General features: G+C 42.4%; 1 protein-coding gene across 2 annotated transcripts; it reads right to left on the bottom strand.

Annotated features, from left to right (window-relative positions):
* Positions 1-384: 384 nt before the first annotated feature.
* Positions 385-26,585, bottom strand: ADAT2 (adenosine deaminase tRNA specific 2). Of its 2 annotated transcripts, XM_052645876.1 has the most exons (6): positions 26,453-26,577; positions 9,880-9,984; positions 6,830-6,980; positions 3,347-3,453; positions 660-732; positions 385-569 (listed from the first exon to the last, which is right to left on the bottom strand). In XM_052645876.1, the coding sequence occupies exons 1-6, from the start codon at positions 26,546-26,548 to the stop codon at positions 526-528; spliced, it is 576 nt and encodes a 191-aa protein (XP_052501836.1). In that variant the 5' UTR covers positions 26,549-26,577; the 3' UTR covers positions 385-525. The 2 variants fall into 2 exon arrangements, 1 of the variants encoding a protein (XP_052501836.1); XR_008199918.1 differs by lacking the exons at positions 385-569; positions 660-732; positions 3,347-3,453; positions 6,830-6,980; positions 9,880-9,984 and adding exons at positions 19,325-20,261; positions 20,795-20,987 and having other exon boundaries at positions 26,453-26,585.
* Positions 26,586-26,701: the final 116 nt, after the last annotated feature.

Genomic DNA, 26,701 nt, shown 5'->3' on the forward strand with positions numbered 1-26,701 from the left:
AAGGACCACAGAATCGTGGTCCAATATGTATATGATTCATATATTAATACAACTTCCAAGGAAGTCTCCCTCTCCTACACATGCAACCCGGGAGAACATGGTGGCTGCCAAGGATGAAGGGTCCCCGTCTGAAAGGCCTGGAGCAGCTGTCTGTCGGGTGATGCTCTCCAGGCAGACACACCAGGCAACTGAGTCTGGATACACATCCTCTGAAAGTCAGTGCATTCCTGGACCAGGCATAATGATTTTGGCATGAAGAACAGACACTGCTTGCTAATTTCTAAAACCTCAATCTTTAACTTTTCCCCTTCTTAAAAATGGTCTTTCAGCTTGTGGAAAAGCTAGTAGTTGTTTGCAACTGTCAGCCTTTTAAAAAGTGCTCATTTGTTCCCTTAACAGAGCAAATGATGAGAAACCATTTTCCTGCAAATTATGGGCAATATACAAACATATGCTTCAACGATGTCAACAGCTTTCTGTCCAAGAATGTCGTCCCAGGGGCATGAGTCTTTCATTAGAACAACTTCAGGATTTGTGACACTCCTTTTTTCGAACCTTTGATTTTGGTGCTGTGAAAAGAAAGAGAAAATGAAGAGGTAGGCCCACGCAGACTGGCTTCATACTAACCAAGTATGTGCACACAGGAGGGGAAAACGGACCATTTGGATTTTCTTGTTTGTAGAAGGTCTTTAACATCTCCACTGCCTCCTCAGCCCGATATCCAGGGGTGCACTGATGAAATAAGAAAGCTGAGAATGAACACATGGCTGCATTCCATGAAAATGGCAACACATACACCATTATGTAAACATATTTCAGATAACGTCAATACGTCTCATGGATATTAGTAAAATAAGTAAGGAAGCATATTTCCAAAAAAAGACCTCAATTAAATGTCACTAATCAACTCATTATTATTTTTCAATCAACTAACTGCATGTTCCCCGTACACCTACTAGTTATGTGATCTTGTGTAAGATACTTCAACTTTCTATGCCTCGGTTCCCTCATATGTAAAATATAGGTAATTATAGCAATTAACCCAAAAGGATTTTGTGAAAATTAAATGAGATTAGATAGTCACAGGTATGGTTTTTTCAGTAGTCATGTACAGATGTGAGAGCTGGACCATAAAGAAGGCTGAGCACTGAAGAACTGATGCTATGGAACTGTGGTGCTGGAGAAGACTCTTGAGAGTCCCTTGGACAGCAAGGAGATCAAACCAGTCAACCCTAAAGGAAATCAACCCTGAATATATTCATTGGAAGAACAGATGCTGAAGCTAAAGCTCCAGTACTTTCGCTACCTGATGCGAAGAGCTGACCCACTGGAAAAGACCCTGATGCTGGGAAAGACTGAAGGCAGGAGAAAGGGGAAACAGGGGATGAGATGCTTGGATGGCATCACTGATTCAATGAACATGAATTTGAACAAGCTCTGGGAGATAGTGAAGGACAGGGAAGCCTGGCATGCTGTAGTCCATGGGGTCGCAAAGAGTCGGACATGACTTAGCAAATGAAGAATGACAACAACAAAATGAGATTAGATAACATAGCCCCTGTTAATTAAAACACCTGGCACATTGTGAGTGCTCACTGAGCACTAAGCTATTTTTATCTGCTGTCCTTTAACAGGGGCCCATGAAGTGTTTGATTCTATAGAGCTCGGGTTGGCAGTCTGCAGCTAGAAATGGTCAGCTAAGAATGGTTTTTATATTTTAAAGGGTTAAAATATGTATATATGTGACAAAGATATAAGTGGCTCACAAAAGCTAAAATATTTCCTCTCAGGCTTTTTACAGAAAAAACTAGTTGAACCTTACTACAGAGGATATTTTTTGAGTGTTCAGTTTCTTCTATCTTTGATTCTTTCAGAGAAAAGATCAACATGTGAAAGAATAAGAAATTGGGATAACAGTAGGGGGATGAAACTTAATAGTAGAGAATATTTAGAGAGACTGAGCAGATCATCTCAGGAAAAGAGCAGGAATAGGCTTAGGTTGTGAGACAACCAGCTGACAGTGCTGGGGTGATTATTAAGGGAGCACAAGGAAAGAAATTAGAGCAATAAAATGAAGTCAAAATATACAGGCCTTTGAAGGGGCACAACGTGATGTGGTCACTGGTGATGTCACTGGCAACATCACTGGCATGTTGGACAGAAATGTTCCACCCTTGTCTGATATCTAAGGGCTCATCTTTGTTCAGCTGAGAAGCTTTGAGGAATTCTTCAGATCTTTCTCATAAATGAAGGACAGAGTCAGCAATTCATTTGCAAAGAGTTATGTAGGCAAAATCTGAGTTACTGATAGAAGTGACTGGAAGAAAGCAAATCACTTTGCGGATTGTTTTAATGATCAAGCTAACTGTACCGCTTACTCTCCATCCTATGACGGTTTCTTTTCTGATGTGATGGTAAAAGTTATCTGTTCTCAAAAGTGCAGGGCTTGTTGGGAAAGCCAATGTTCAGCTGGGAAAACTCAAAATAGAATGTTTTCCAAAACTTGTTCTCATTGGGATTCAACCAAATTTAGCCCTTCATAGGTACTTAATATTCTCCCAAGAATATCTGAGATCTTTCTTAACTACACACCATGTCCAGCATTTGTTAAGTCCTTTTCTTTTTTAACGCATAATACTTTTAAGATTAACCTTACATCTTAGAGAGAAAAAAAAAAATCAAACCAATTTATGGGAACTGGTATTTGTCTAGAGACCAAACTCTGAAATAAAAATTCCTTCTGATCGTAGCCTTAAACACGAAAACTCTGGGAGAAGTGTCAAAGTTAAAGAGAAAGTAGAATTTCTAAGTGGATTCTTGGGCCTGGGGGAAATTTCAATATCAAAAAGGCAGGGAAAAAAAAATGAAATCAGGTATTGATTGCTAGATGCCAAAAATAGTACAGGGCAATCAAGCAAAACGACTGACTTTGTGAAAAATTTTGTATATTCACTGTAAATGGCTGCTATAGTCACCAACACAGACTATGCATCGTGCAAATTTGGTACAGCACGGAGCCAGGCACACATGTGGAGGGGAGAGGCCCATAGTGGTAGGGTCCTTACACACAGCTGATGGTGTCAGTGAAGACTGTCAGAGGAAAGCTTGGAAGGCTAGAACTCTCCTTCTGGAGGGATTCTGTTCATTGAGACAGCTAAGCACTCTCCTGGAAATGACTGCCTGCAGTCTTACACTGAGGCCTCCATGACCTTGACCAGAGGTTCCCAGCACCCACCTGGTTCAGTCATGGCTCGTTGGTGTACTGACAACACGCTAATTACCTGCAAGCTCGCAGGTGAGATAAGAGGAATTAGAAAGAAAGAGAAAGTATAACAGTTCATGTTACCTGAAATGGTTTCCCAGTACTCGGTAGATCAGCAGAGGCAATATCCAAAACAGAGCCACAGCCGCCAAATCTCTCATTCTGGCAGCCGTAGACAACCAGCGGGATTCCTGAGGAAGAATTAAGGTCCTACAGAGAACAGGCAGTTCAAGTGCATATTGTGACGAAACTAGGGTGGGTTTATACCAGCTATTCTAGAGAGGAAAGCCCATGCTACCCTTAAAAATCATTAAACTTGGGCTGAGTCTTAAAAATTCAGCTTTGCAATCAAGTAGCATGGCCAAGCAGTCTAAGGTGCTGGATTTAGGCTTCAGTCTCTTCAGAGTCAAGGGTTCAAATTCCACTGCTGCCAGACCAGAGGTTTTTCTCCAGGTCTCAGTTCAGTTCAGTTCAGTTACTCAGTCGTGTCCGACTCTTTGTGACCCCATGAATTGCAGCACGCCAGGCCTCCCTGTCCATTACCAACTCCTGGAGTTCACCCAAACTCACGTCCATCGAGTTGGTGATGCCATCCAGCCATCTCATCCTCTGTCGTCCCCTTCTCCTTCTGCCCCCAATCCCTCCCAGCATCAGAGTCTTTTCCAATGAGTCAACTCTTCGCATGAGGTGGCCAAAGTACTGGAGTTTCAGCTTTAGCATCAGTCCTTCCAAAGAACACCCAGGGCTGATCTCCTTCAGAATGGACTGGTTGGATCTCCTTGCAGTCCAAGGAACTCTCAAGAGTCTTCTCCAACACCACAGTTCAAAAGCATCAATTCTTCAGCCCTCAGCTTTCTTCATAGTCCAACTCTCACATCCATACATGACCACTGGAAAAACCGTAGCCTTGACTAGATGGACCTTTGTTGGCAGAGTAATGTCTCTGCTTTTGAATATGCTGTCTAGGTTGGTCATAACTTTCCTTCCAAGGAATAAGCGTCTTTTAATTTCATGGCTGCAGTCACCATCTGCAGTGATTTTGGAGCCCCAAAAAATAAAGTCTGACACTGTTTCCCCATCTATTCCCATGAAATGATGGGACCAGATGCCATGTTCTTTGTTTTCTGAATGTTGAGCTTTAAGCCAACATTTTCACTCTCCTCTTTCACTTTCATCAAGAGGCTTTTTAGTTCCTCTTCACTTTCTGCCATAAGGGTGGTGTCATCTGCATATCTGAGGTTATTGATATTTCTCCCGGCAATCTTCATTACAGCTTGTGCTTCTTCCAGCCCAGCGTTTCTCATGATGTACTCTGCATATAATAAATATGCAGAGTAATAAAGAGTTCTCCAGGTCTAAGCACCCTTTAATTCAGGAAGTTCCTTCTAGAATATAACTTAGTTTTAGGCTTCCCTGATAGCTCAGTTGGTAAAGAATCTGCCTGCAATGCAGGAGACCCTGGTTTGATTCCTGAGTCGGGAAGATCTGCTGGAGAAGAGATAGGCTACCCACTCCAGTATTCTTGGGCTTCCCTTGTGGCTCATCTGGTAAGAATCTGCCTGCAATGTGGTAGACCTTGGTTCAGTCCCTGGGTTGGGAAGATCCCCTGAAGAAGGGAAAGGCTTCCCACTCCAGTATTCTGGCCTGGAGAATTCCATGAACTGTATAGTTCATGGGGTTGCAGAGTTGGACACGACTAAGCAACTTTCACTTCACTTCACAATCTAGTTACACAAAAGAAAGAGGTTTAAAAATTAACATCTCACAACTGCAAATGGAGTGAAAACCGAATGTATATTTGCTAAATGCTTGCAGCTTGGCGCTCTCTCTGGCCTCTCCTAAAGGAGATATTTTGGAATCACTAGAGAATCGGAGCCAGAAGGGAGGCAGGAATTTAATCCAGAGATTTTCACCTGTTAAAAATAACAGATTTTTCCTCTGTTCTTTCCTCAAGCAAATATAACTGTGGCTCAGAATAAACCAAACTAAAACGGAGCCACTCTGGATGGCATGATGGGCAGAGAGTTTACAAAGTGGAAACTGTAGTCTTATCATACTCAAAACCCTCTCTATTATTTTTAGTGATTAAATGATTCACACCCACATACCAAAATAATGGACATGAGTTTGAGCAAGCTCCAGGAGATGGTGAAGGACAGGGAAGCCTGGCATGCTGTAGTCCACAGGTCGCAAAGAGTCAGACACGACTGAGTGACTGAACAGCAACAACCAAAATAAATACATAAGAGTATGCTAGCATGAGATTCAACAATTGCTGAACTATCAAACAATTTTTAAAAAGATCTTTAGAGGCTAACTTGCTGTACTCAGTATTTGTGTCACTTACTCTGTGAAAGATACAATTTGAAGAGCTATAACTGCAACTTCCCATTTATTTACAGTTTTCAGTTCTTAGGCTCCCAAATCACTGCAGAGGGTGACTGCAGCCATGAAATTAAAAGACACTTGCTCCTTGGAAGAAAAGCTATGATGAACCTAGACAACATATTAAAAAGCAGAGACATCACTTTGCTGTCAAAGGTCCATATAGTCAGGCTATGGTTTTTCCAACAGTCATGTATGGAGGCAAGAGTTGGACCATAAGGAAGGCTGAGCACCGAAGAATTGATGTTTTCAAACTATAGTGCTAGAGGAGCCTCTTCAGAGTCCCTCACACTGCAAGGTGATCAAATTTGTCAATCCTAAAGGAAATCAACTTTGAATATTCATTGGAAGAATTGATGTGGAAGCTGAAACTCCAATACTTTGGCCACCTGATGTGAATAGCTAACTCAATGAAAAAGATGCTGGGAAAGACTGAGGGCAGGAGGAGAAGGGGACAACAGAAGATGAGATGGCTGGATGGCATCACCAACTCGATGGACGTGAGTTTGAGTGAACTCCGGGAGTTGGTGATGGACAGGGAGGCCTGGCGTGCTGCGATTCATGGGGTTGCAAAGAGTCAGACATGACTGAGCGACTGAACTGAACTGAAACAATAAAGACTTATAAACAGAGAAAGAGAAATTTTAAGTCACCTGTAATCTGTTCACCAAAGGCAAAATAGGTGGATATTCTTCAGGTCTTTTCTCACGTACACTGTTAAATAGTCTGATTTATGGTCTGTCTTTACCTGACAGTTTAAGTTAGCTTGAAGCATTTCTTGCTCTCACTTGCTTGTTATAGTTTATTGATATTAAAAAAAGACTTCATTATTCAAAAGTCTTTCTTAAAAAATGTTTTGGCCAAGGAACACTGTATTTTGTAAAGTACATCTTCCAAAATTTGTTTCATAATTCTGTTTTCATATAGTAGAATCTTGTTTTATAACATTGTCTGGATTTTTTTGTTTTACACTGATGCCTTTGTTTTTTTTTTTTTTTAATTGAAACATAATTGCTTTACAATTCTGTGCTGGTTTCTGCTGTACAACATCGTGACTCATACCTGTATACCTATAAGCTCCTCCCTCTGGTGGGAGGAGCCTCCCTCCCACTCTCGTTCCACCTTCCATTTTTGAGTTCATGAGATGAGTGCGAGACACGGACCTGTGAAGTCAAAGGATACTCATCAGGCGGAGAGCAGCTGCGCACATGATACAGGGCTCCACGGTGACGTACAGCACGGTGTGTTCAAACACTTCAGAAGGACTCCTGCCGCGGCGACGGCACCAGTCTAGGGCCTGGTCAATGGCCACCATTTCGGCATGTCGAGTAGCCTGGAAAGAGAGCTGCCTGCACTGACCTTGTTGGCTACATGTAACAGTATTTTACAAATATTCCAAAGTAAATATGAAAAACGGGCCTATTGTTTCTGCAAACATTTCAGCGAATAAAGGTTTCAGGACACCCTTAGCAGCTGACAGTGGATTTCCTAGTTCAAGTACCGTAGCCTTGCCAACAAAAGATACCTAATCTGAGATGTCACAGGAATTACTGCTCTATTTTTAGTTAAGTATCTAAGTACTTTAGGGGACACTTTCAATTAAAATACCAGAGAGATAAGTCTCAAATAAAAAAAGATGTCTATGGTTCCTGAATATTTCCAAGGAACCTGAAACTTTCATAAGCATGTGTTTTAGGTTCGAATATGTTTTCAAGACTGTCACTGACCTCACTCTAAACAAATCTATATTTAGAATGTCATCACTGGGATATCATCACTTACATTTTCTCTGGGATAGGGTTTTATATACTGGCAGACTCTAGAGAGAAGCAGAGGTTTGGTATCGGTTTCAGATACCTCCTGGGAGCAGTCGAGTATAGGAGAAATGCACAAAATTTGAAGTCAACCATACTTCAGTCTGAATCCTGACTATGACATTACTAATTGTATTGCCTTGGGCAAGGTATATAGCTTTTCCAAGCCTTAGTTTTCCCAAATGTAATTCTGGTATCTACATCTCATAAAGTGATACGAACTATATGAAGCACAGTCACACGTAACACTATATATGTACTCTGCTGTGTGGCAATTATTTATAGTATTCATGATAAACATGTTTATCAATAAACTTACACTTAGTGTCAGCTATGTACAAGCACTGCACTAAACTCTGTGGGGGAAAAAGTCTCTGTCCTCCAGAAGCATAAAATTCGGTGGGGCAAACAGAAAGGTGTTCATTTACCTGTGCAAAGTGCTGGCACAGTGGCCAAGGGGCCATGGAAGCCAGAGGCAGATGGGAGCCCTGCTGGCCCAGAATGATAAACTCAGAGCCGGAAGGTTCTTTGGCAAAGACAGTCCCATACCTGACTGCATACCAGAACCAACTGGGGAGCTTAAAAAAAAGCAAAGTTTCCCCAACTCGGGTGCTTTTTAGAAATCAGGTTCAGAATTACTGAATCAAATGTCCTCATAGTTCTCAGGAAATAATCACTGACCTAAATCATCTCAATTAACTCTTTTGCTGCTGAAGAACCAGAAGCTAAGTAAGCTATGTTGCTGCTAAGTCACTTCAGTCATGTCCGACTCTGTGCGACCCCATAGACAGCAGCCCACCAGGCTCCCCTGTCCCTGGGATTCTCCAGGCAAGAACACTGGAGTGGGTTGCCATTTCCTTCTCCAATGCATGAAAGTGAAAAGTGAAAAGTGAAAGTGAAGTCGCTCAGTTGTGTCCAACTCTTCGAGACCCCATAGACTTCAGCCCACCAGGCTCCTCCATCCCTGGGATTTTCCAGGCAAGAGTACTGGAGTGGGATGTCATTTCCTTCTCCAATGAACCACAAAATACAAATAGGGAGATATGACAATTATTTAAAATACAAAATTCTACTCCCAAATAAGTATCTGTAGATTCACTAATTGGTGTACTATGGCTTGTTGGGCTTTCCAGGTGGCTCAGACGGTAAAGAATCTGCCGGCAATGCAGACCCAGGGTTTGACCCCTGGGTCGGGAAGATCCCCTGGAGAAGTAAATGGCAATTCACTCCAGTTTTCTTGCCTGGAGAATTCCATGGATAGAGGAGCCTGGCGGGCTACATTCCATGCAGTTGTAAAGAGTCGGAAACGACTGAGTGACTAACACACATACACACGCATGGCTTATTACTCATCTTACAGGCATCTTGATGTCCACATAACAATTGTTTTGTGAATCTGGGTTCCTATTTTGCTTGCGTTTCACTAGATCTGAGTTTTCTTGTTGATAGGTGTGATGAATGAACTTGAAAGTGCTCATAGCACCCCCAGCTCGTTCTCCGGCTCCCAAGTAAGATCAAAGTCGACATGAGGGGTGTTAAACTTATAAGCTAATCTTGAGTCCCCCGGGCACTTCTTATAATCCTAAAACTTATGATTTCATTTCTACTCACTGTAACACGTGTGGTGATACCACATTCAGCAAGTGTTTCCTTAATTCATAACTTCTCAACCTAACCACAATAAAGTCACGGAAGCTTTTAAAATGTACCTGCAGGTTCAGAGACAGCAGGTGGTGGAGACTGTACTCCACTGAATTACCTGATATAGGAATAGCTTTCCTTATACAATCCTTTTATACCTTCACAGCTATCAATTGAGGGTGACTTTTTAATTGACTAGGAGGAACACAATAATTAAAGGTACTATACACCCAAGAATACTGGAGTGGGTAGACCATCCCTTCTCCAGCAGATCACCCCATCCCAGGAATCAAACCAGGGTCTCCTGCATTGCAGGCAGATTCTTTACCAACTGAGCTAACAGGGAAGCCTCACAATATGAGCTATACAATATGAGCTATACAATATGAGCTAAATTGCTATGTCTTATAAAGTAGAATTTCCAGGTATTACATTTGCTTAAAATGGAGATGGACTCATTTCTTCTATATGGACACTCTGATGTAATAAAACCCTTCCTGGATTTTACTCGTGTTAAAGCTCTATGAAATGGAAAATCAAACCCAAAGAATTTACTGCTTCATTAAATTTTTCTGAATTATCCAAAATTTTGAAAATCAGTATGGATCACTTTTTATAATCAGAAAAAAAAAGACATTTTGAAAGGTTTCAGGAAACTGTCCTTCCACTTACGGTCACCTAACTATACAGATCCATCTTGCCACCAACCACAAGAAGTCCATTCCACGCCTACCATCATTGTCATATGTTTCCAATTATACTATTCAACTCACATACATTTTTGGTTTGATTAACTTCATTTCTCCCCTTCCCCACAACTTCATTGTTGTAGACCATAAGGCAGCCAACAGGAACTTCAGTATTGTCTAGGGCGTCTTTGGCCTAAAAGACAAAGTGGAAAATCTAACAGGTGATGTTCAATACTTGAAAAGACGAGAGAAACAGGCGGCCTAAGGAGTACATACATGAACAAACGTCAGAGCAAAGAAACGTGGCTCAGTGACCCTTTTTTAAAACATACTCCAGTATTCAGTGCCTTTATTCTCTGTTGTGTCTGTATTGAGAGAGACTCAAGAACAAATCCCCATCATAGGTCCTGAGCTCCCTGAATTTTTCTTTTATTAGAAGCAGGACTGATCAAAGACTACTTTTGACCCTTGTTCTTATACTGCCAGGGGTGTTGGAGAAGACTCTTGAGAGTCCCTTGAACAGCAAGGAGATCAAACCAGTCAATCCTGAAGGAAATCAGTTCTGGATATTCGCTGGAAGGACTGATGCTGAAGCTGAAACTCTAATACTTTGGCCACCTGATGTGAAGAACTGGCTCATTGGAAAAGACCCTGATGCTGGGAAAGATTGAAAGCGGGAGGAGAAGGGGATGACAGAGGATGAGATGGTTGGATGGCATCACCGACTTGATGGACATGAGTTTGAGCAAGCTCCAGGAGTTGGTGATGGACAGGGAAGCCTGGCATGCTGCAGTCCATGGGGTCACAAAGAGTCAGACACAACTGAGCTACTGAACTGAACTGAGCACTCTTTTCTGACAGAGTACAGGCTTCTCAGGTGGCACAGTGGTAAAGAACTGCCTGCTAATGCAGGAGACGTGGGTTCAATCCCTCCATTGGAAAGATCCCCTGGAGGAGGGGATGGAAATTCACTCCAGTATTCTTGCCTGGGGGATCCCATGGACAGAGGAGCCAACTGGCTATATTCTATAGGGTTGCAAAGAGTCAGACATGACTTAAGCAACTTAGCACAGCACAGCCCATATGTATTTGTAAACAGGTAGAAGAATAAGTAACATTTATAAGTCTTTTTAAAAATTATTTCTTTGTTGAAATTCCACTTGCTTAATCTTTTTGATGCTTTAAAAATTACAGAAAACATCCTCTGGTGTTCCAACAGCATCAAGGTAACCAGACTGCTTATCTCCCTGTGCCCACAATCTCTGTTCTAAGCAAGACAATAATGGCTTTGGAGCACTCTATACAAAACTGGCACAACCATTTTGAAAAGCATGTTAGAAGTTTCTTTAAGAAGTAAAAACACATGTGTGCTAAAGTCGCTTCAGTCGTGTCTGACCCTTTGCAACCCTAGGACCATGGACCTCCAGGCTCCTCCAGGCAAGAATAGTGGAGTGAGTCGCTCTTTCCTTCTCCAGGGGATCTTTCCAACCCAGGAATCAAACCCGCATCTCTTACATCTCCTGCACTGGCAGGGAGGTCATTTACCACTTAGGAAACCCCAAGAAGTAAACCTACAAAGAGCCTATGAACAACTAGCTTATTCCACTCCTGAGTATTTACTTAAGAGAAGACAATATGTGTCCAGCAAAAACAAACAATCAAACCTTGTAAAAAAAATGTTCATAACAGCTTGATTCATAATAGCCACAGGAAACAGCACAGGTGTCCATCAACAAAAGAATGGATAAACAAACCATGGAATACTACTCAGCAATAAAAAAGAAACAAACTACGGATACACACAACAACATGGATGAATCCCAGACATGCTAAGGCAAAAGAAATCAAACACAAAGGTACATACAGTGGTACCATCATGAACAGGGATGAGTAGCTTGATTGGAAAGGGACACAATCTGGGGAGGAAAATCTGGGGAAGAAAAAACTTTATCGTGATAAGGGTGTGGCTTACATAGATGTCTGCATCATTCAGAACTGAATGAACAATACATCTAAGACCTGTGCATCTCACTGTATGTGAAATATGCGTGCTAAGTCACTTCAGTCGTGTTTGACTCTGTGTGACCCCATGGACTGTAGCCCGCCAGGCTCCTCTGTTCATGGGATTCTCCAGGCAAGAATACTGGAGTGGGTTGCCATGCTCTCTTCCAGGGGATCTTCCTGACCCAGGGATCAAACCTGCAGCTCGTGCACTGCAGGTAGATTCTTTACTGCTGGGCCACCAGGGAAACCCATGTGAAATATATCTCAACTGAAAAATACAAATGAAAAAAGTAAGGTTAGGCACAGTTCCACCACCATCCCAGGGATGGTAAACCGATCATTATAGCTGCAGAGTCACCCGTCCATCACCAGCTGTCCATTTTCCTTCCAGCCCTATGGTTGAGGGAATGGGCTTCCCTGCTGGCTCAGCAGTAAAAGAATCTGCCTGCAATGCAGGAGATGTCGGTTTGATTCCTGGGTCAGGAAGATCCCCTGGAGAAGAAAATGGCAACCCACTCTGGTATTCTTGCCTGGAGAATCCCATGGACAGAGGAGCCTGGCGGGCTACAGTCTGTGGAGTAACAAAGAGTCAGATGTGACTTAGCGATTAAACCACCACCATGGTGGCTGAAGGAGCCCCAGCAGTTCTGGGGCCCAGGACAGCTAAGGAATACTTCTTCAGGCAGAGAGCAAAAACAGGCAGGTTACTTCTGGGATGCCCAGACACCACAGGTGAGAGAGAACCTGAAACAGTTGCGACCCTTGGACTAGTGTAGTCATTTCCACCTCACTATGGTTTAAAGAACCCAAGTACCACTGTTTCTAGAAAGGCATGGCATTTCCTGTTTGGGCAGGCTGGAAGACACTCTAGAAGACTACAGTCCTACTGAAGCAGAGGTATTTACACACACCACAGGGCACACGAAGTGCCAAGCTGAAGGCTTTGCTGAAATCAGTGTGTGTTCGGTCTCCTCCACTAGCCACCTGCTCCCAGCAATAACCCTACCATAACGCTAGCGTGGGTCCCTTAGCTGCTTCAAACATGCTCAGCTGACACTTTTCATTTGGCCAACAGTGGTGAAAGGAGAGGCATGTTGTGGGAGCATATGATACTTCTCTTGCATCTGGAGTAGTGGGATAAAGCTGAGGCCTGGAGATGTGCAAGGAGACAGTATCTGAAGCCATAAGACCACGTTCTTCAGAACTGGGTCATGTACTACCCACAGGCTAGTTCTGTCCCAGTTCTGTAAAAACAGTTAAAGCATACCCAGTTTGCGCAAAGTTTGAAAGACTGCAGAGTTCCAAGGTTTGGTGCATATATACAAATAAAAAATGTACCATAGGTTACTGCAGGAAGAAAAGCTGGGAGGAGGACTGACAGCTAGGGAGGGAGGAGACAGTAAGAACCAGCACAGTTAAGGCAATTGTCATACAGAGAGTGAAATTTAAAATAAGTTCAGGATGACACATAAACTGGGGTGCACAAGAAAGACAAATCATGTGCTCATCCATCAAATATCTGTCGAGAGTCTTGAGATAGGAAAGTTATCCTAGATTATTAGGTGGCCCCAAATGCAATCATAACTGCCCTTATGAGAGACGCGGGGAGAGATTTGACACACAAAGTAGAAAGCAATGGGACGACGGAAGCAGAGAGATTTGAAGATTCTACGCTGTTGGCTTTGAAGATGTGGGAAGGAGCCATGAACCAAGCCCGGAATGTCGCATTGCTACTGCTGCTGCTAAGTCACTTCAGTCGTGTCCGACTCTGTGCAACCCCATAGACTGCAGCCAACCAGGCTCCTCTGTCCCTGGGGTTCTCCAGGCAAGAACACTGGAGTGGGTTGCCATTTCCTTCTCCAATGCATGAAAGTGAAAAGTGAAAGTGAAGTCGCTCAGTTGTGTCCGACTCTTAGTGACCCCATGGACTGCAGCCTACCAGGCTCCTCCATCCATGGGATTTTCCAGGCAAGAGTACTGGAGTGGGGTGCCAAATGTCGCATTAGAAGCTGGAAAAGGCAAGGAAATATATTCTCCTCTAGGGCCTCCAGAGGGCGCACAGCCCTGCTGACACGTTGGTTTGGGGGAAGTGAAACTGAGTGGACTCCTGGCCTCCAGAATCATAAGAGAATAAACCTATGTTGTTCTAAGCCACCAAGTGTGCAGGCATTTGTTACCAAAGCCAGAGAAAACTAATACATCCTGTTAAGAGGAAGAAAAGATAAGCTAAAACGGGAAGAAAGTATTTATAAACCACATATTTAAGGGGACTCTTGAGAGTCCCTTGGACAGCAAGGAGATCAAACCAGTCCACTCCAAAGGAAATCAACCCTAAAATTCACTGGAAGGACTGATGCTGAAGCTGAAGCTCCAATACTTTGGCCACCTGATGCAAACAGCCCACTCGTCGGAAAAGACCCTCATGCTGGCAAAGGCTGAAGGCAAGGAAAAGGGGAGTGACAGAGGATGAGATGGTTAGATAATATCACTGACTCAAGTAACATGAATTTGAGCAAACTCTGGGAGATAGTGAAGGACAGAGGAGCTTGGTGTGCTGCAGCCCATGGTGTCACAGAGTTCAGTTCAGTTGCTCAGTCGTGTCTGATTCTTTGTGACCCCATGGACTGCAGCACGTCAGGCTTCCCTGTCCATCACCAACTCCCAGAACCTACTCAAACTCATGTCCATTGCATTGGTGATGCCATCCAACCATCTCATCCTCTGTTGTCCCCTTCTTCTCCCACCTTCAACCTTTCCCAGCAACAGGGTCTTTCCCAATGAGTCAGTTCTTTGCATCAGGTGGTCAAAGTATTGGAGTTTCAGCTTCAGCATCAGTCCTTCCAATGAATATTCAGGACTGATTTCCTTTAGGAGTGTATGGTTGGATCTCCTTACAGTCCAAGGGACTCTCAAGAGTCTTCTCCAACACCACAGTTCAAAAGCATCAATTCTTCAGCACTCAGCTTTTTTTATAGTCCAGCTGCCACATCCATACACGACTACTGGAAATACCATAACTTTGACTAGACGGACCTTTGTTGGTAATGTCTCTGCTTTTTAATGTGCTGTCTAGGATGGTCATAGCTTTTCTTCCAAGAAGCAAGCATCTTTTAATTTCATGGCTGGGTCACAAAGAGTCAGACACAATTTTGTGACTGAATAACAACATAATCAATAACAGTCTAGATCTGGATTATGAAAAAAAAAGCTCTAAATTCAACAGTTTAAAAAAATTGTTAGAAAATGGGCAAAAGATACTAAAAAACATTTTATCAAAGATGGCATACAGATGGCAAATAAGTATATGAAAAGATGGATACATCATTAACCATTAGGGAATGTAAATTAAAACCACAATGAGATATCACTACACACTTACCAGAATGGCTGAAATAAAAAGTATTAACAACAGATGCCAGTGAAGCAGAGAAACAGGATCTCATATATTGCTGGCAGGAATGTAAAATTGTTACAGCCACCCTGGGAGATGGTTTGGCAGTTCCTTAAAGAGCTAAACATGCACTTAACATATGACCCAATGATTGTACTTGGGTACAATGAAATCTTGTGCAATGTTATGAAATCTTATGTTCATACAGTAACACAATGTCATATACAGACATAAATGTTCAATGAAATTTTACTCCTAATCCAAAACTGGAAATGACCCAAATGTCCTTCAAGGGCTGTCTGGTTAAATATAGTATGTTGCATCCACCCACAGAAAACTACACAGCAATGAAAAGGAATCTGCTATTAATTGACTCAAGGAAATTACGTTGAGTGGGAAAAAAAAAAAAAATCCCAAAAGGTGACATATTCAAGTATACCATATTCCCAAATGACAGAAGTATAGGTATGGAGAGTAGTGACTGCTGGGGATTAGGGGGTGGAAAGGATGGTGGCTATAAAGGGGCAGCAAGAGGAGACTTGTGATCAAACAAAACAGGTAACGGAACTGCACTGAACTCTGCACACACAGATGCACACCCAAGCGCACACAGATAAAGCTGATGACATGTGAACAACACACGGCAGACGCTGGCTTAATGTTATATTCCCGGCTGTGGTATTTCACTACAGTTATGTAATATGTTACCACTAGAGGAAGCTAGGTGAAGGGTATTGGGGCCTTCTCTGTATACTGTGTTGCAACTTCTTGTGAATTTGTAATTATTTCAAAATGAAACATTAAAAAAAATAAAAGGTGGAATAAACCAGAAGGCTCTTACAATGGCAATTAAGAAGAGATGGCTACTGAGGTAGGAGGAAAACCAGGAGTATCTGGGGTTATACAGGATCCAAGGAAAATACTGGGCCAAGAAGGAAGGGTCAGTTTGGGTGGGATGGAGGAAATGAAAACCAGTAGCCTGAAGACGGGCTTATGTGTAAGTTACATTTCTAGTTTCTATTACAACAGACTCTTGTGTCTGTATGTCAAGTGTTCTGATTCTGAGCTTGCAAATAATAAGAGCTGAGAGCTTGCTGGAATGCTCCCCCTGATGTAGGACTAGTTCAGGCACATTATTAATTCATGTACTTTATAACCCTGTGCGACTGGTTTGTGATTTCCCCATTTTACAGATGAGGTGACTGAGCCATGGGAAGGTTACGGGATCAGTTCCTGTGTGAGGCTGGGCCTAGAGCCGAGGCAATCTGGATCCTCCACTCACTTGTTCAACAAATCTCTGTGGAGCACCTGCAAGGTTCCTGGGTTCTCAGCCACAGCTCTGCCTCTAATGTCTACTCCAGTCACCACTGACCAGCTACTTTACTGGTGCTTGGGTTCTTAGCAGCGCTAGCTCAAGGGACAAAGGGAAAGGGGACGTTCAGCAAGAGTGAGACACAGAAAGTTTAAAGAAAAACAGTAAACAAACAGGGGAGCACGTGACAAGGATTATCTGTAAACCTGTCTGCTGAAGAGCTCTACGTGAGGCTACTTGTTCATTTCAAACGTGCAGTTGAGGATCCAAGAGCAGAGGGAAGGAGGGAGTAGGTGGCAGGCAGAGGCAAACCCAAGCTGCCCGGTGAGGTTCCTTCCACATCCTGACTTGTTCACCTGGAAAACAGCCAGGGCCACACTCAGGCACCCAGAGAGGGGACAAGACTTGGGCCTTTCATTTTTTCCTTCGGATTTTCTCGTTTCCTTCAAGAAAATTATCTGCTTTTAACTCCATTTCCCACTCTATATTATATTCCTGTTTCATTTTTGTGAAAATGCCTTCCACTGCTATCCCAATTAGACAGAAAGCATGAGTGACAATCGTACTTGAAAAGGGCAAATAATGCTGTTGATGAGGAATGGCCTAAACTGAGGGTGAGGAGTGAGCAGGTGGAATGGTGAGTTAGGGAGGAGGTGGCGAGAGCAACCTCACAGCCCCACAGAAACGAGTCACGTGTGTATACGCATATATCCAATACATATATTTGCTTTGCTGTGAAGTTCAAAACAGATTTAATTACACCGAAAAGACTTTTTAATCCATCCCATCTTGTACTTTCCAACATTCCCACCACCTCTTCTGCCAAGTCCGATCTTTTCATTATAAATGCACAAAAGATCCTGCAGAATGGCTCTGAATTGTACCTAGGTAGGTTTTCAACCACCTCATCTTTTTTGAGAGGCTCCGTTACTATTTAAAATGGTGATTTTGTCTTTCATAAATTAAGTTACCAAGGTTCAAAACTGAAGAATGAAATCTCTCTTCTCATTGGCTCAAACACTGGTCCCTACTCCAAATGTCTTTAATGTCATTTCTTTTGCTCTTCAAATGACATCTCCTGCACTCTAGCCAGGGTCCACCTGCTACAGATAAAGACAGCTCTAGGACAGAAGAGACTGTGCGGTTTCTCTAAAGCTGTCCTTCCTACAAACTACTTTCTAGAGATCTGGTGGTAGCAGAAGGGGAGGAGGGGGGTCAGAGTGCATAGACTCTTGAAGAGTACCCGAGTATATCTCCTACAAAAGAAAAAAGAAAATTGGAGGAAAAGACAATTCGGCCAGGACAACTCTTAGGTAGAAAATAATAACGTTCAAAATGTCAAACGACACTAGAGCTGTTACTGCTCATGACTCTGAGTAGCTCTGTTCTCCTGTAACACACTAAACTTCTCCACACCTGGAGACCAAGAGCCTCCCAGCCATCACCCAATGCTCCCCACCAGCCAACTGAGTCAGCCAAACTTTTCATTATCCTTCCAGGTCCTTTGTCCTTAAGCTTCTTGGAGCCCCTCTGAGAATCTGGTGAAAGTTATGGACACGCCCACGGGAAAAAGGCATGAGCACGTGACACTTTTACACACAGCATCAGGGATTATAGATTCCTCCTAAAACCTGAGCCCTGGTTAGGAAGTCCTGTTCTGGACAGATAGCTGGATCCCCTCCTAACCCAAGACTGAGTCTCCATTTCTTTGTACTTGATGATTCCTCCCCTTGAGAACCCGTCTCTTCTCTTCCACTCACCTACCTCCCATTCCCCTTTTTCAAGTTAAGAAAGCATCCTGTAATTTCACTCAACTAACTTGCTCAGGACCTTGTCACCTATTATCTGATAGCATTTTATGTTTGCCTCTTATTGTGGACCCTGGACTTGCTACTATTAACTTTTTCATTTGTGTGCGGCTTAATCTCATCAATTAAACAGCATGCTCCTGGAGGGAAGCACTAGACCCAAGCCCTAGCAAACCTGTTCTGCTCACCTTTGTAGGCCAAGTGCATGGCACAAGGCCCAACACAAAGAAACATTTAATCACACTACATTTGATACAATGGATGTGTCTGCGCTTGATTTCTTTTTGAATTTCCCTCAGACATGCCATAATCTTATACTAATACTAGGTGCCCAGAAAAAGCAACTATAATACACGATTTATTCCGGAAACCTTGCAACTTTTCTCCCTCTGACTCTCTGGTGATATATTTATACACTCAATCTTTCTTTTTTCCTAAGTGTAAAGTAAGTATGGCAGAAAACTTGGGGGTAAAAAAAATTCACACACCAAAAAATAAAAACCACTCATAATCCCAACACTACAAAATATGATCACCAGTATTATTCTGTAATAGAAAATTTTCAGGTTTTTTCCTATGCCTGCATATACATATTTGTAGCTTTCTAAAAAGTCAAGTAGATTTATACTATATATACCGTTCAGCAGTCTGCCTTTTTCATCTAGAAACATATTACCAACAATTCTCTATGTTGAGTAATATTTTCTCAGCACATGATTTTTTTAAGGCTACATAGTGCTTCTCTGCATAAATATTTATGATTCACTTAATTGGTCCCCTATTGTTTGACGAGCACATGTGGCTATTTTTCAAATTCCTCACTATTATAAACAAATGGAGAACTCCTCTGTATATCTCCACTGATTCCTTATTAATTATTCCTAGAAATAGCTATAAAATACAAACAGTTCCTATGATGTAATTTTTTTTTTCTTCTTAGAAAGAAGCATTCTCAACCATTTTTTTTTAAGGCACACCAGAACTTTTAAAAAATATTTATTTATTGGGCTGTGCCAGGTCTTATCTGCAGCACACAGAATGTTTTAGTGGTAGCACGCAAATTCGTTAATTGCAGCACGTGGGATCTACTTCCATGCTGCTGCTGTTGTTCAGTCACTAAGTCGTGTCTGACTCTTCCCAACCCCATGGACTGCAGCATGCCAGGCTCCCCTGTCCTGCACTACCTCCTAGAGTTCGCTCAAATTCACATCCTCTGAGTCAGTGATGCCATCTAACCATCTCATTCTCTACCCCTCCCTTCTTTTGCCTTCAATTTTTTCCAACATCACGTCTTTTCCAACGAGTCGGCCCTTTGCATCAGGTGGCCAAAGTATTGGAGCTTCAGCTTCAGCATCAGTCCTTCCAGTGAATATTCGGAGTTGATTTCCTTTAGGATGGACTGGTTGGATCTCCTTGCTGTCCAAGCGACTCTCAAGAGTCTCCTCCAGCACCACAGTTTGAAAGATTCAACTCCTCGGTGCTCAGCCTTTTTTATGATCCAACTCTCACATCCATATAGGACTCCTGGAAAAACCCTAGTTTTGACTATAGGGACCATTGTTGGCAAAGTGATGTCTCTGCTTTTTAATACATTGTCTAGGTTTGTCATAGCTTTTCTCCAAGGAGTAAGGGTCTTTTAATATCATAGTTGCAGTCACTGTCCACAGTGATTTTGGGGCCTAAGAATATAAAATCTGTCACTGCTTTCACTTTTTCCCCTTCTGTTTATCATGAAGTGATGGGACTGAATGACATGGTCTCAGTTTTTTGAATGTTGAATCTTAAGCTAGCTTTTTCACTCTCAACTTTCACCCTCGTCATGAGGTTCTTTAATTCCTCTTCACTTTCTTCCATTAGGCTGGTATCATCTGCACATCTGAGGTTGTTGAAATTTCTCCGGGCAATCTTGATTTCAGCTTGTGCTTCATCCAGCCCAGCATTTTACATGGTGTACTCTGCATATAAATTAAATAAGCAGAGTGATAATGTACAGCCCTGTCATACCTCCTTTCCCAATTTTGAACCACTCAGTTGTTCCATGTCCAGTTCTAACTGTTGCTTCTTGATCTACATACTAATTTCCTGACCAGGGATCAAATCCAGCCCCCCTGCATTGGGAGTAAGATGTCCTAGCCACTGGACCACCAGGGAAGTCCCTACAATGTGGTTTTTAAAAAGAAAAACTAATAATAAAATTGGGCAAAAGAGAATATATCTAGAAATTCACAGAGGAAAAAAGTCCAATGTCTAATTAGGATTCCCAATGCATGGTAGTCAGTGGGAATAAAGTGAATAGGCAGAGGAGTCCAATAGAGTATAATGGGGAGCAGTGAGCAACCAAACACAGCATAGGACAAACTGGGGGTGAAGACAGGTGGCTGGGCTCAAATCACATCTCTATCCTTACCAGCTCCCTAACTGTGGGAAGCTTACTTAACTCTAAACCTCAATGTCCACATCTGAAAATGAAGACAGTAATAATACACACCTGATATGTTTTCAAATTGTGGTGTTAGAAAAAGCTCTTGTTCAGCAGTCCCTTGTTCAGCAAGGAGATCAAACCACTCATTTCTAAAGGAAACCAACTCTGAATATTCATTGGAAGGACTGTTGTGAAGCTGAAGCTCCAATACTTTGGCCATCTGATGCAAAGAGTCGACTCACTGGAAAAGACCTTGATGCTGGAAAAGATTGAGGGCAGGAGAAGAAGGGGATGATAGAGGATGAGCTGGTTAGATAGCATCACTGACTGAATGGACATGAATTTGAGCAAACTCCAAGAGATAGTGGAGGACAGAGGAGCCTGGCATGCTGCAGTCCATGGGGTCACAGAGAGCTGGACATGACTTAGTGGTGGCTGAACAACAACCACCATAGAGCAGGGCCTTACACATATGGTCAGAATGAAACACAGCCCATGGCGATGTGTCTGGAATGTAACAGTGCAATGCTCTTGTTTTTTTTATTTGATTCTAAGCCTACACCCTTAGAATTATATGCTGTGATGATTAAAACAATGACCTTTATTATATGCTATCTCTCCAAAAGAAAACTGTCATGAAAAATAGCGATTTTACAAAAAAATAATAAAATATAGAGAACTTTATTTAAAGTTTGATAACTTCACCAAAGAACAACAAGAAATGTAACACAGATATTACTTCTCACCTATGACATTGCCTAATGTTCAGTAGTGATAATTCCAGGGATGGTAGGAACAGGGGTAGGACAGAACATTCTCACACAGGGGATGGACTTGGGACCATTTCAGGCCAGTGCTATCCAACAGAACTGTCGATAGTAATGGAAACGTCCTTTGATCTGTGCTGTCCAATATGGTTGCAACTGGCCATGTGTGGCTACTGAGTAGATGAAAAGTGGCTAACGTGACTGAGAAACTGAATATTTAATTTCATCTTATTCATGAAATAACTAGCCACATATGCTAGTGGCTCCTATACTGGGCAGTATAGTTCTAAAAGGCAATCTAAAAACATCTAGACAGATGGCTTTAAAATACATACATCCTATGTCCCATTTTGGTAATTCATTCCAGAGCAGTAAAAGAACTATGGGATGGGGGTGAGAGGAAAATAAACTAAAATAAGAAATAATTATGCCTAGGAAAAAAGGATACTTACAATTATGAAGAGAATATGTAATTCGACTTATTTAAAAGACTGCAGATGGTGATTGCAGCCATGAAATTAAAAGACGTTTACTCCTTGGAAGGAAAGTTATGACCAACCTAGATGGCATATTCAAAAGCAGAGACATTACTTTGCCAACAAAGGTCTGTCTAGTCAAGGCTATGGTTTTTCCTGTGGTCATGTATGGATGTGAGAGTTGGACTGTGAAGAAGGCTGAGTGCCGAGGAATTGATGCGTTTGAACTGTGGTGTTGGAGAAGACTCTTGAGAGTCCCTTGGACTGCAAGGAGATCCAACCAATCCATTTTGAAGGAGATCAGCCCTGGGATTTCTTTGGAGGGAATGATGCTGAAGCTGAAACTTCAGTACTTTGGCCACCTCATGTGAAGAGTTGACTCATTGGAAAAGACTCTGATGCTGGGAGGGATTGGAGGCAGGAGGAGAAGGGGACAACAGAGGATGAGACGGCTGGATGGCATCACTGACTCGATGGACATGAGTCTGAGTAAACTCCGGAAGTTGGTGATGGACAGGGAAGCCTGGCGTGCTGCAATTCATGGGGTCGAAAAGAAGTCAGCCACAACTGAGTGACTGAACTGAACTGAACTGATGTCAATAAATTTATAAAAATAAATTTCTTATGACTATGAATTATCTATATAATCAGAAAAAGAAAACATTAAAATATTTTCATTTGGGAAAAAAATACCATAAAGATATTACTGGATCAAAGGATAAACTCAGTTTTAAGGCTTTTTTATATGTATATAACAAAGCTGCCTTCTAGAAAAGATGCCCCAATTTCAGCAACCAACTAACCAACTCCTCACACACACATCCTTTTCTACAACAATCATTGCAAGTTTTTGACCTTTGCCAATTTAACAGCTGAAAAATTATGCTAAGTCACTTCACTTGTGCCTGACTCTCTTCAACCCTACGGACCATAGCCCGCCAGGATCCTCTGTCCATGTGATTCTCCAGACAAGAATACTGAAAAATTATATCTCTTTTTAATTTGAGTTTAATCTATTACTAGTGAAACTGCACATTTGTTAACTTGTTCATTATCTGTGTTTCTTTCAGAAATAGCATGTTCTTTCATATCCTTTGACTTTTTCAATATTAGGGTGTATATCTCTTTGCCAAGGTTCTTTATATATCAAGGTTATATCAAACCTGTCCTTTTATTTACATGGCAAATATTTTCCCTCTATCCTTTGCTTTGTTACTTTGTATCTTACCTTTTTACTATGTAGAAATCTTCAATATTTATATAACTAAAACCTATTCATTCCTCTTTTATGTTTTCTGCCTTTCATCATATACTTTAAAGAATCCATCGCCATTCCAATTCCTCCAGGCCTTCACTCAACAAACACCAACATCAGCCAAACACTCAGCCACTTGAATTGGCCATATAAATATGTCTATTCTGTCCAGGTGCTGCAAGTATGCTAGTATCCTCCCTGTTATTACATGTGCACTGGACACCTCACTTTCAAATTCCTCAGAACACATTAGCTGCCTCTGAATCTGGTACTAGCTATGCTTCTGGTCTGATTGTAAACTCTTCTCAGAAGTATACAGGACACTTTCTATTACTTCTACAAGTCTTCAAAATAGTTTAAGATTTGAAGTTTCTTCAGTGGAGGTGGCAGGGATGGTTGGACAAAGTCCAAGATTTATCATAAGCATTCTTTTCCCTTTTTTTAAGACCTGGAAGAAACATATGTGTGTGTTAGTCACTCAGTCGTGTCCAACTCTGTGACCCTGTGGACTGCTGCCCACCAGGCTCCTCTGTCCATGGGATTCTCCAGGCAAGAATTCTAGAGTGGGAAGAAACATATACTACTGGCCAAAAAAACAAAGTGCAAACTAAGGACCTCCTTGACCCTGTGTAGATAAACTAGGCAACCACATCTTTAGATGTTTATAGTCCAATTGTGGCTCAGATGGTAAAGTGTCTGCCTGCAATGCTGAAGACCTAGGTTCAATCACTGGGTGGGGACGATCCCCTGGAGAAGGAAATGGCAACCCACTCCAGGAATCTTGCCTGGAAAATCCTATGGACGGAGGAGCCTAGTAGGCTACAGTCCATGGGATAGCAAAGAGTTGGGCATGACTAAGCAACTTCACTTTACATTGAGACAATAATGTCAAGGCCAGAGAGACCCTAGAGACTACTAGCAGTTCAACCATCCCATTTTATAGAGTAGGAGGCAGTACCCTAGGGGGATAAAGTGACTTGCCCAAGGTCATATCAAATAGGTACACACTGCTACATTTAAAATGGTTAACCAGCAAGGATCTGTTGTATAGCACAGGGAACTCTGTTCAGTGTTTTGTGGAAGCCTGGATGAGAGGGAGTCTGGGGGAGAAAGGATACATGTATATGTATGGCTGAGTTCCTTTGCCAGCCACCTAAACTATCACGATATTCTTTTCTTTATAACGACATTCTTAATGGGTTATACTGCAATACAAAATTAAAAGTTCAATTTTTTTAAAAAAGGTAGTAAAAAGACTCAAATGTTCAGTCCAGAAGTCTAGAGAATAGTGTGGAGGATATGAAAGGAGAGAAAGAAAACACATTTCTGATACACAAAGGGGAAACGTTCAATGGCTGAATAAACTTGGCTATGGTAGGATCTCTCAAAATTTCATCTGTGCAAGCTCCCCTTAAATATTCTGAGGATACTTCCTGAAGCAAATGAAAATAAACAGAAGAGACAAAAAATTTTCAGGATTCCCACATCCCCTGACTTCCGGGTCTCTTATCCATAGAAAGATGTAAATGCAGCTTAATTTGAGACATTTCAACCTTCACTTGCATTTACTATCATCCTCATGACTTATGCTGCCCAGCATATGATACTATTGAAATCATTTGGGGGAAGGAGAGAGATTTTGATATCACATGAAAACTCCTTTTTTCCAGCTGGAAGAATTTAGTAACATAAAATGAGTTCAGGACAAACAGTTCCATATTATAAATTAATCATTTAAAGCATAAGTGAAGTGAAGTCGCTCAGTCGTGTCCGACTCTTTGTGACCCCATAGACTGTAGCCTACCAGGTTCCACCATCCATGGGATTTTCCAGGCAAGAATACTGGGGTAGGCTGCCATTTCCTTCTCCAGGGGATCTTCCCGACCCAGGGACTGAACCCCAGTCTCCCACATGGTAGGCATTGTAGGCAGACGCTTACCGTCTGAGCCACCAGGGAAGATCCTTTCAAAGCATATGTGAACATTAAAGTGCCAAACAAAAAGTTACACATCCTCTAAGTTTAATGGGGAGAATAAATTTTGAAGTGGACTGAAAGACTGCATCATGAAATCAAATCAGGTATCAGGACCAGCATTTGTTTTTTCAAAATGGAATGAAAGAGGAATACCAGGAAAACTGTGCATAGGAAGGTTAAGCATCATTTTGTAAAACTTTTGTCTCAATTATACCTAAAAGTGTATACTTGGCATTTACTGGAACGTAATACAAAATAGATTTTTTTTTGTTACTGAGTCACTTACAGTCCATGGGATGGCAAGAGTCGGACACGACTTAGGTACTAAACCACCACCACCACCACTTTCAAAAAGTTCCATATTATAGAAACAAGTTTTTAAAAATATGCCTATTTGTGCGTCTAAGATTTATATACCTATGCTGCTAAGTCGCTTCAGTCATGTCCGACTCTGTGCGACCCCAGAGACGGCAGCCCATGAGGCTCCCCTGTCCCTGAGATACTCCAGGCAAGAACACTGGAGTGGGTTGCCATTTCCTTCTCCAATGCATGAAAGTGAAAAGTGAAAGTGAAGTCGCTCAGTCGTGTCCGACTCTTAGCGACCCCATGGACTGCGGCCCACCAGGCTCCTCCTTACATACACGCCAAATACACTTTTATCCCTATTAAAGAGTTCGCTGGCACACATAAGTACGGGTAAAGATTGGGTTGTACACAAAGCTTATCAGACCCCTCCTTAATCAGGAGTCCTGAAGGGAGTGGGGGAAGAAAGGGCAGAGGGCAAGAGGACGGATGGCTGAATGAATGAATGGCGGAATCTGACCGCTCAGGGGCCTGTTCTTATCCTGCTCTCTACCAAAAGAATCCTCAGCTTCCTTCCTTGTCCTAGGTAGGTTCAAGGGGTCATACATACAAAATAATGTAACGTCGCGGATCTGCCAGCGTCCACAGGAAAGAAGGGGACACAGCACGGACGTGCCAGCAGCCCCCGAAGAGGGATGTTGACGCTTACTTCAAAACAGTGAAAAAGAAACAATTTCTGTATTTCCTCTCTTCCTTCCCTCAGAGCCACGTGAGAATGGACTAAAGTACATTTCAGGACAGTAAAAGCCAACTGTTTATGCAGAGATTGTGAGCGCCATCGAGATTATTAAGACCCAGAAAGCACCCCGGGGACATTTACTCAAATGCTCGGTCGGGATAAGCCGGAGAAAGTTCCTATCCTATGCGTCCACGCCCCGACCCCCTCACCATTTGCATCGCCTGCTCCATCCACTTTTCGGTCTCCTCCGCAGACACCGAGTACGCGCCTTCGGTAGCCGCGGTGGACCCCGCCTTCGCCTCCATACTGCTGCACCCGGGCTGTCTCCCCCAGCATCAGAGGCCGCGGGGAAATAGGAGGACAGGCTGCGGAACGCGGCGGATACGGGTCGTAGTTTCCGGGAGAATCGAACAGTGAGGTACTCGGAAGCAAATTCTGGACGGACCTGGGCGCCCTGG

The sequence above is a fragment of the Budorcas taxicolor genome, chromosome 9, assembly GCF_023091745.1.
Source record: "Budorcas taxicolor isolate Tak-1 chromosome 9, Takin1.1, whole genome shotgun sequence".
Lineage (NCBI taxonomy): Eukaryota > Metazoa > Chordata > Mammalia > Artiodactyla > Bovidae > Budorcas > Budorcas taxicolor.

Excerpts from the sequence above, each read along its gene's own strand:
- ADAT2 (XM_052645876.1), bottom strand. The coding sequence starts at position 26,548 with ATGGAGGCGAAGGCGGGGTCCACCGCGGCTACCGAAGGCGCGTACTCG. Across the intron at positions 9,985-26,452 it reads TGGAGCAGGCGATGCAAATG|GCCAAAGACGCCCTAGACAA; the intron begins GTGAGGGGGTCG and ends TTTGTCTTTTAG. Across the intron at positions 6,981-9,879 it reads AAGTTAATCAAACCAAAAAT|GCTACTCGACATGCCGAAAT; the intron begins GTATGTGAGTTG and ends CTCTCTTTCCAG.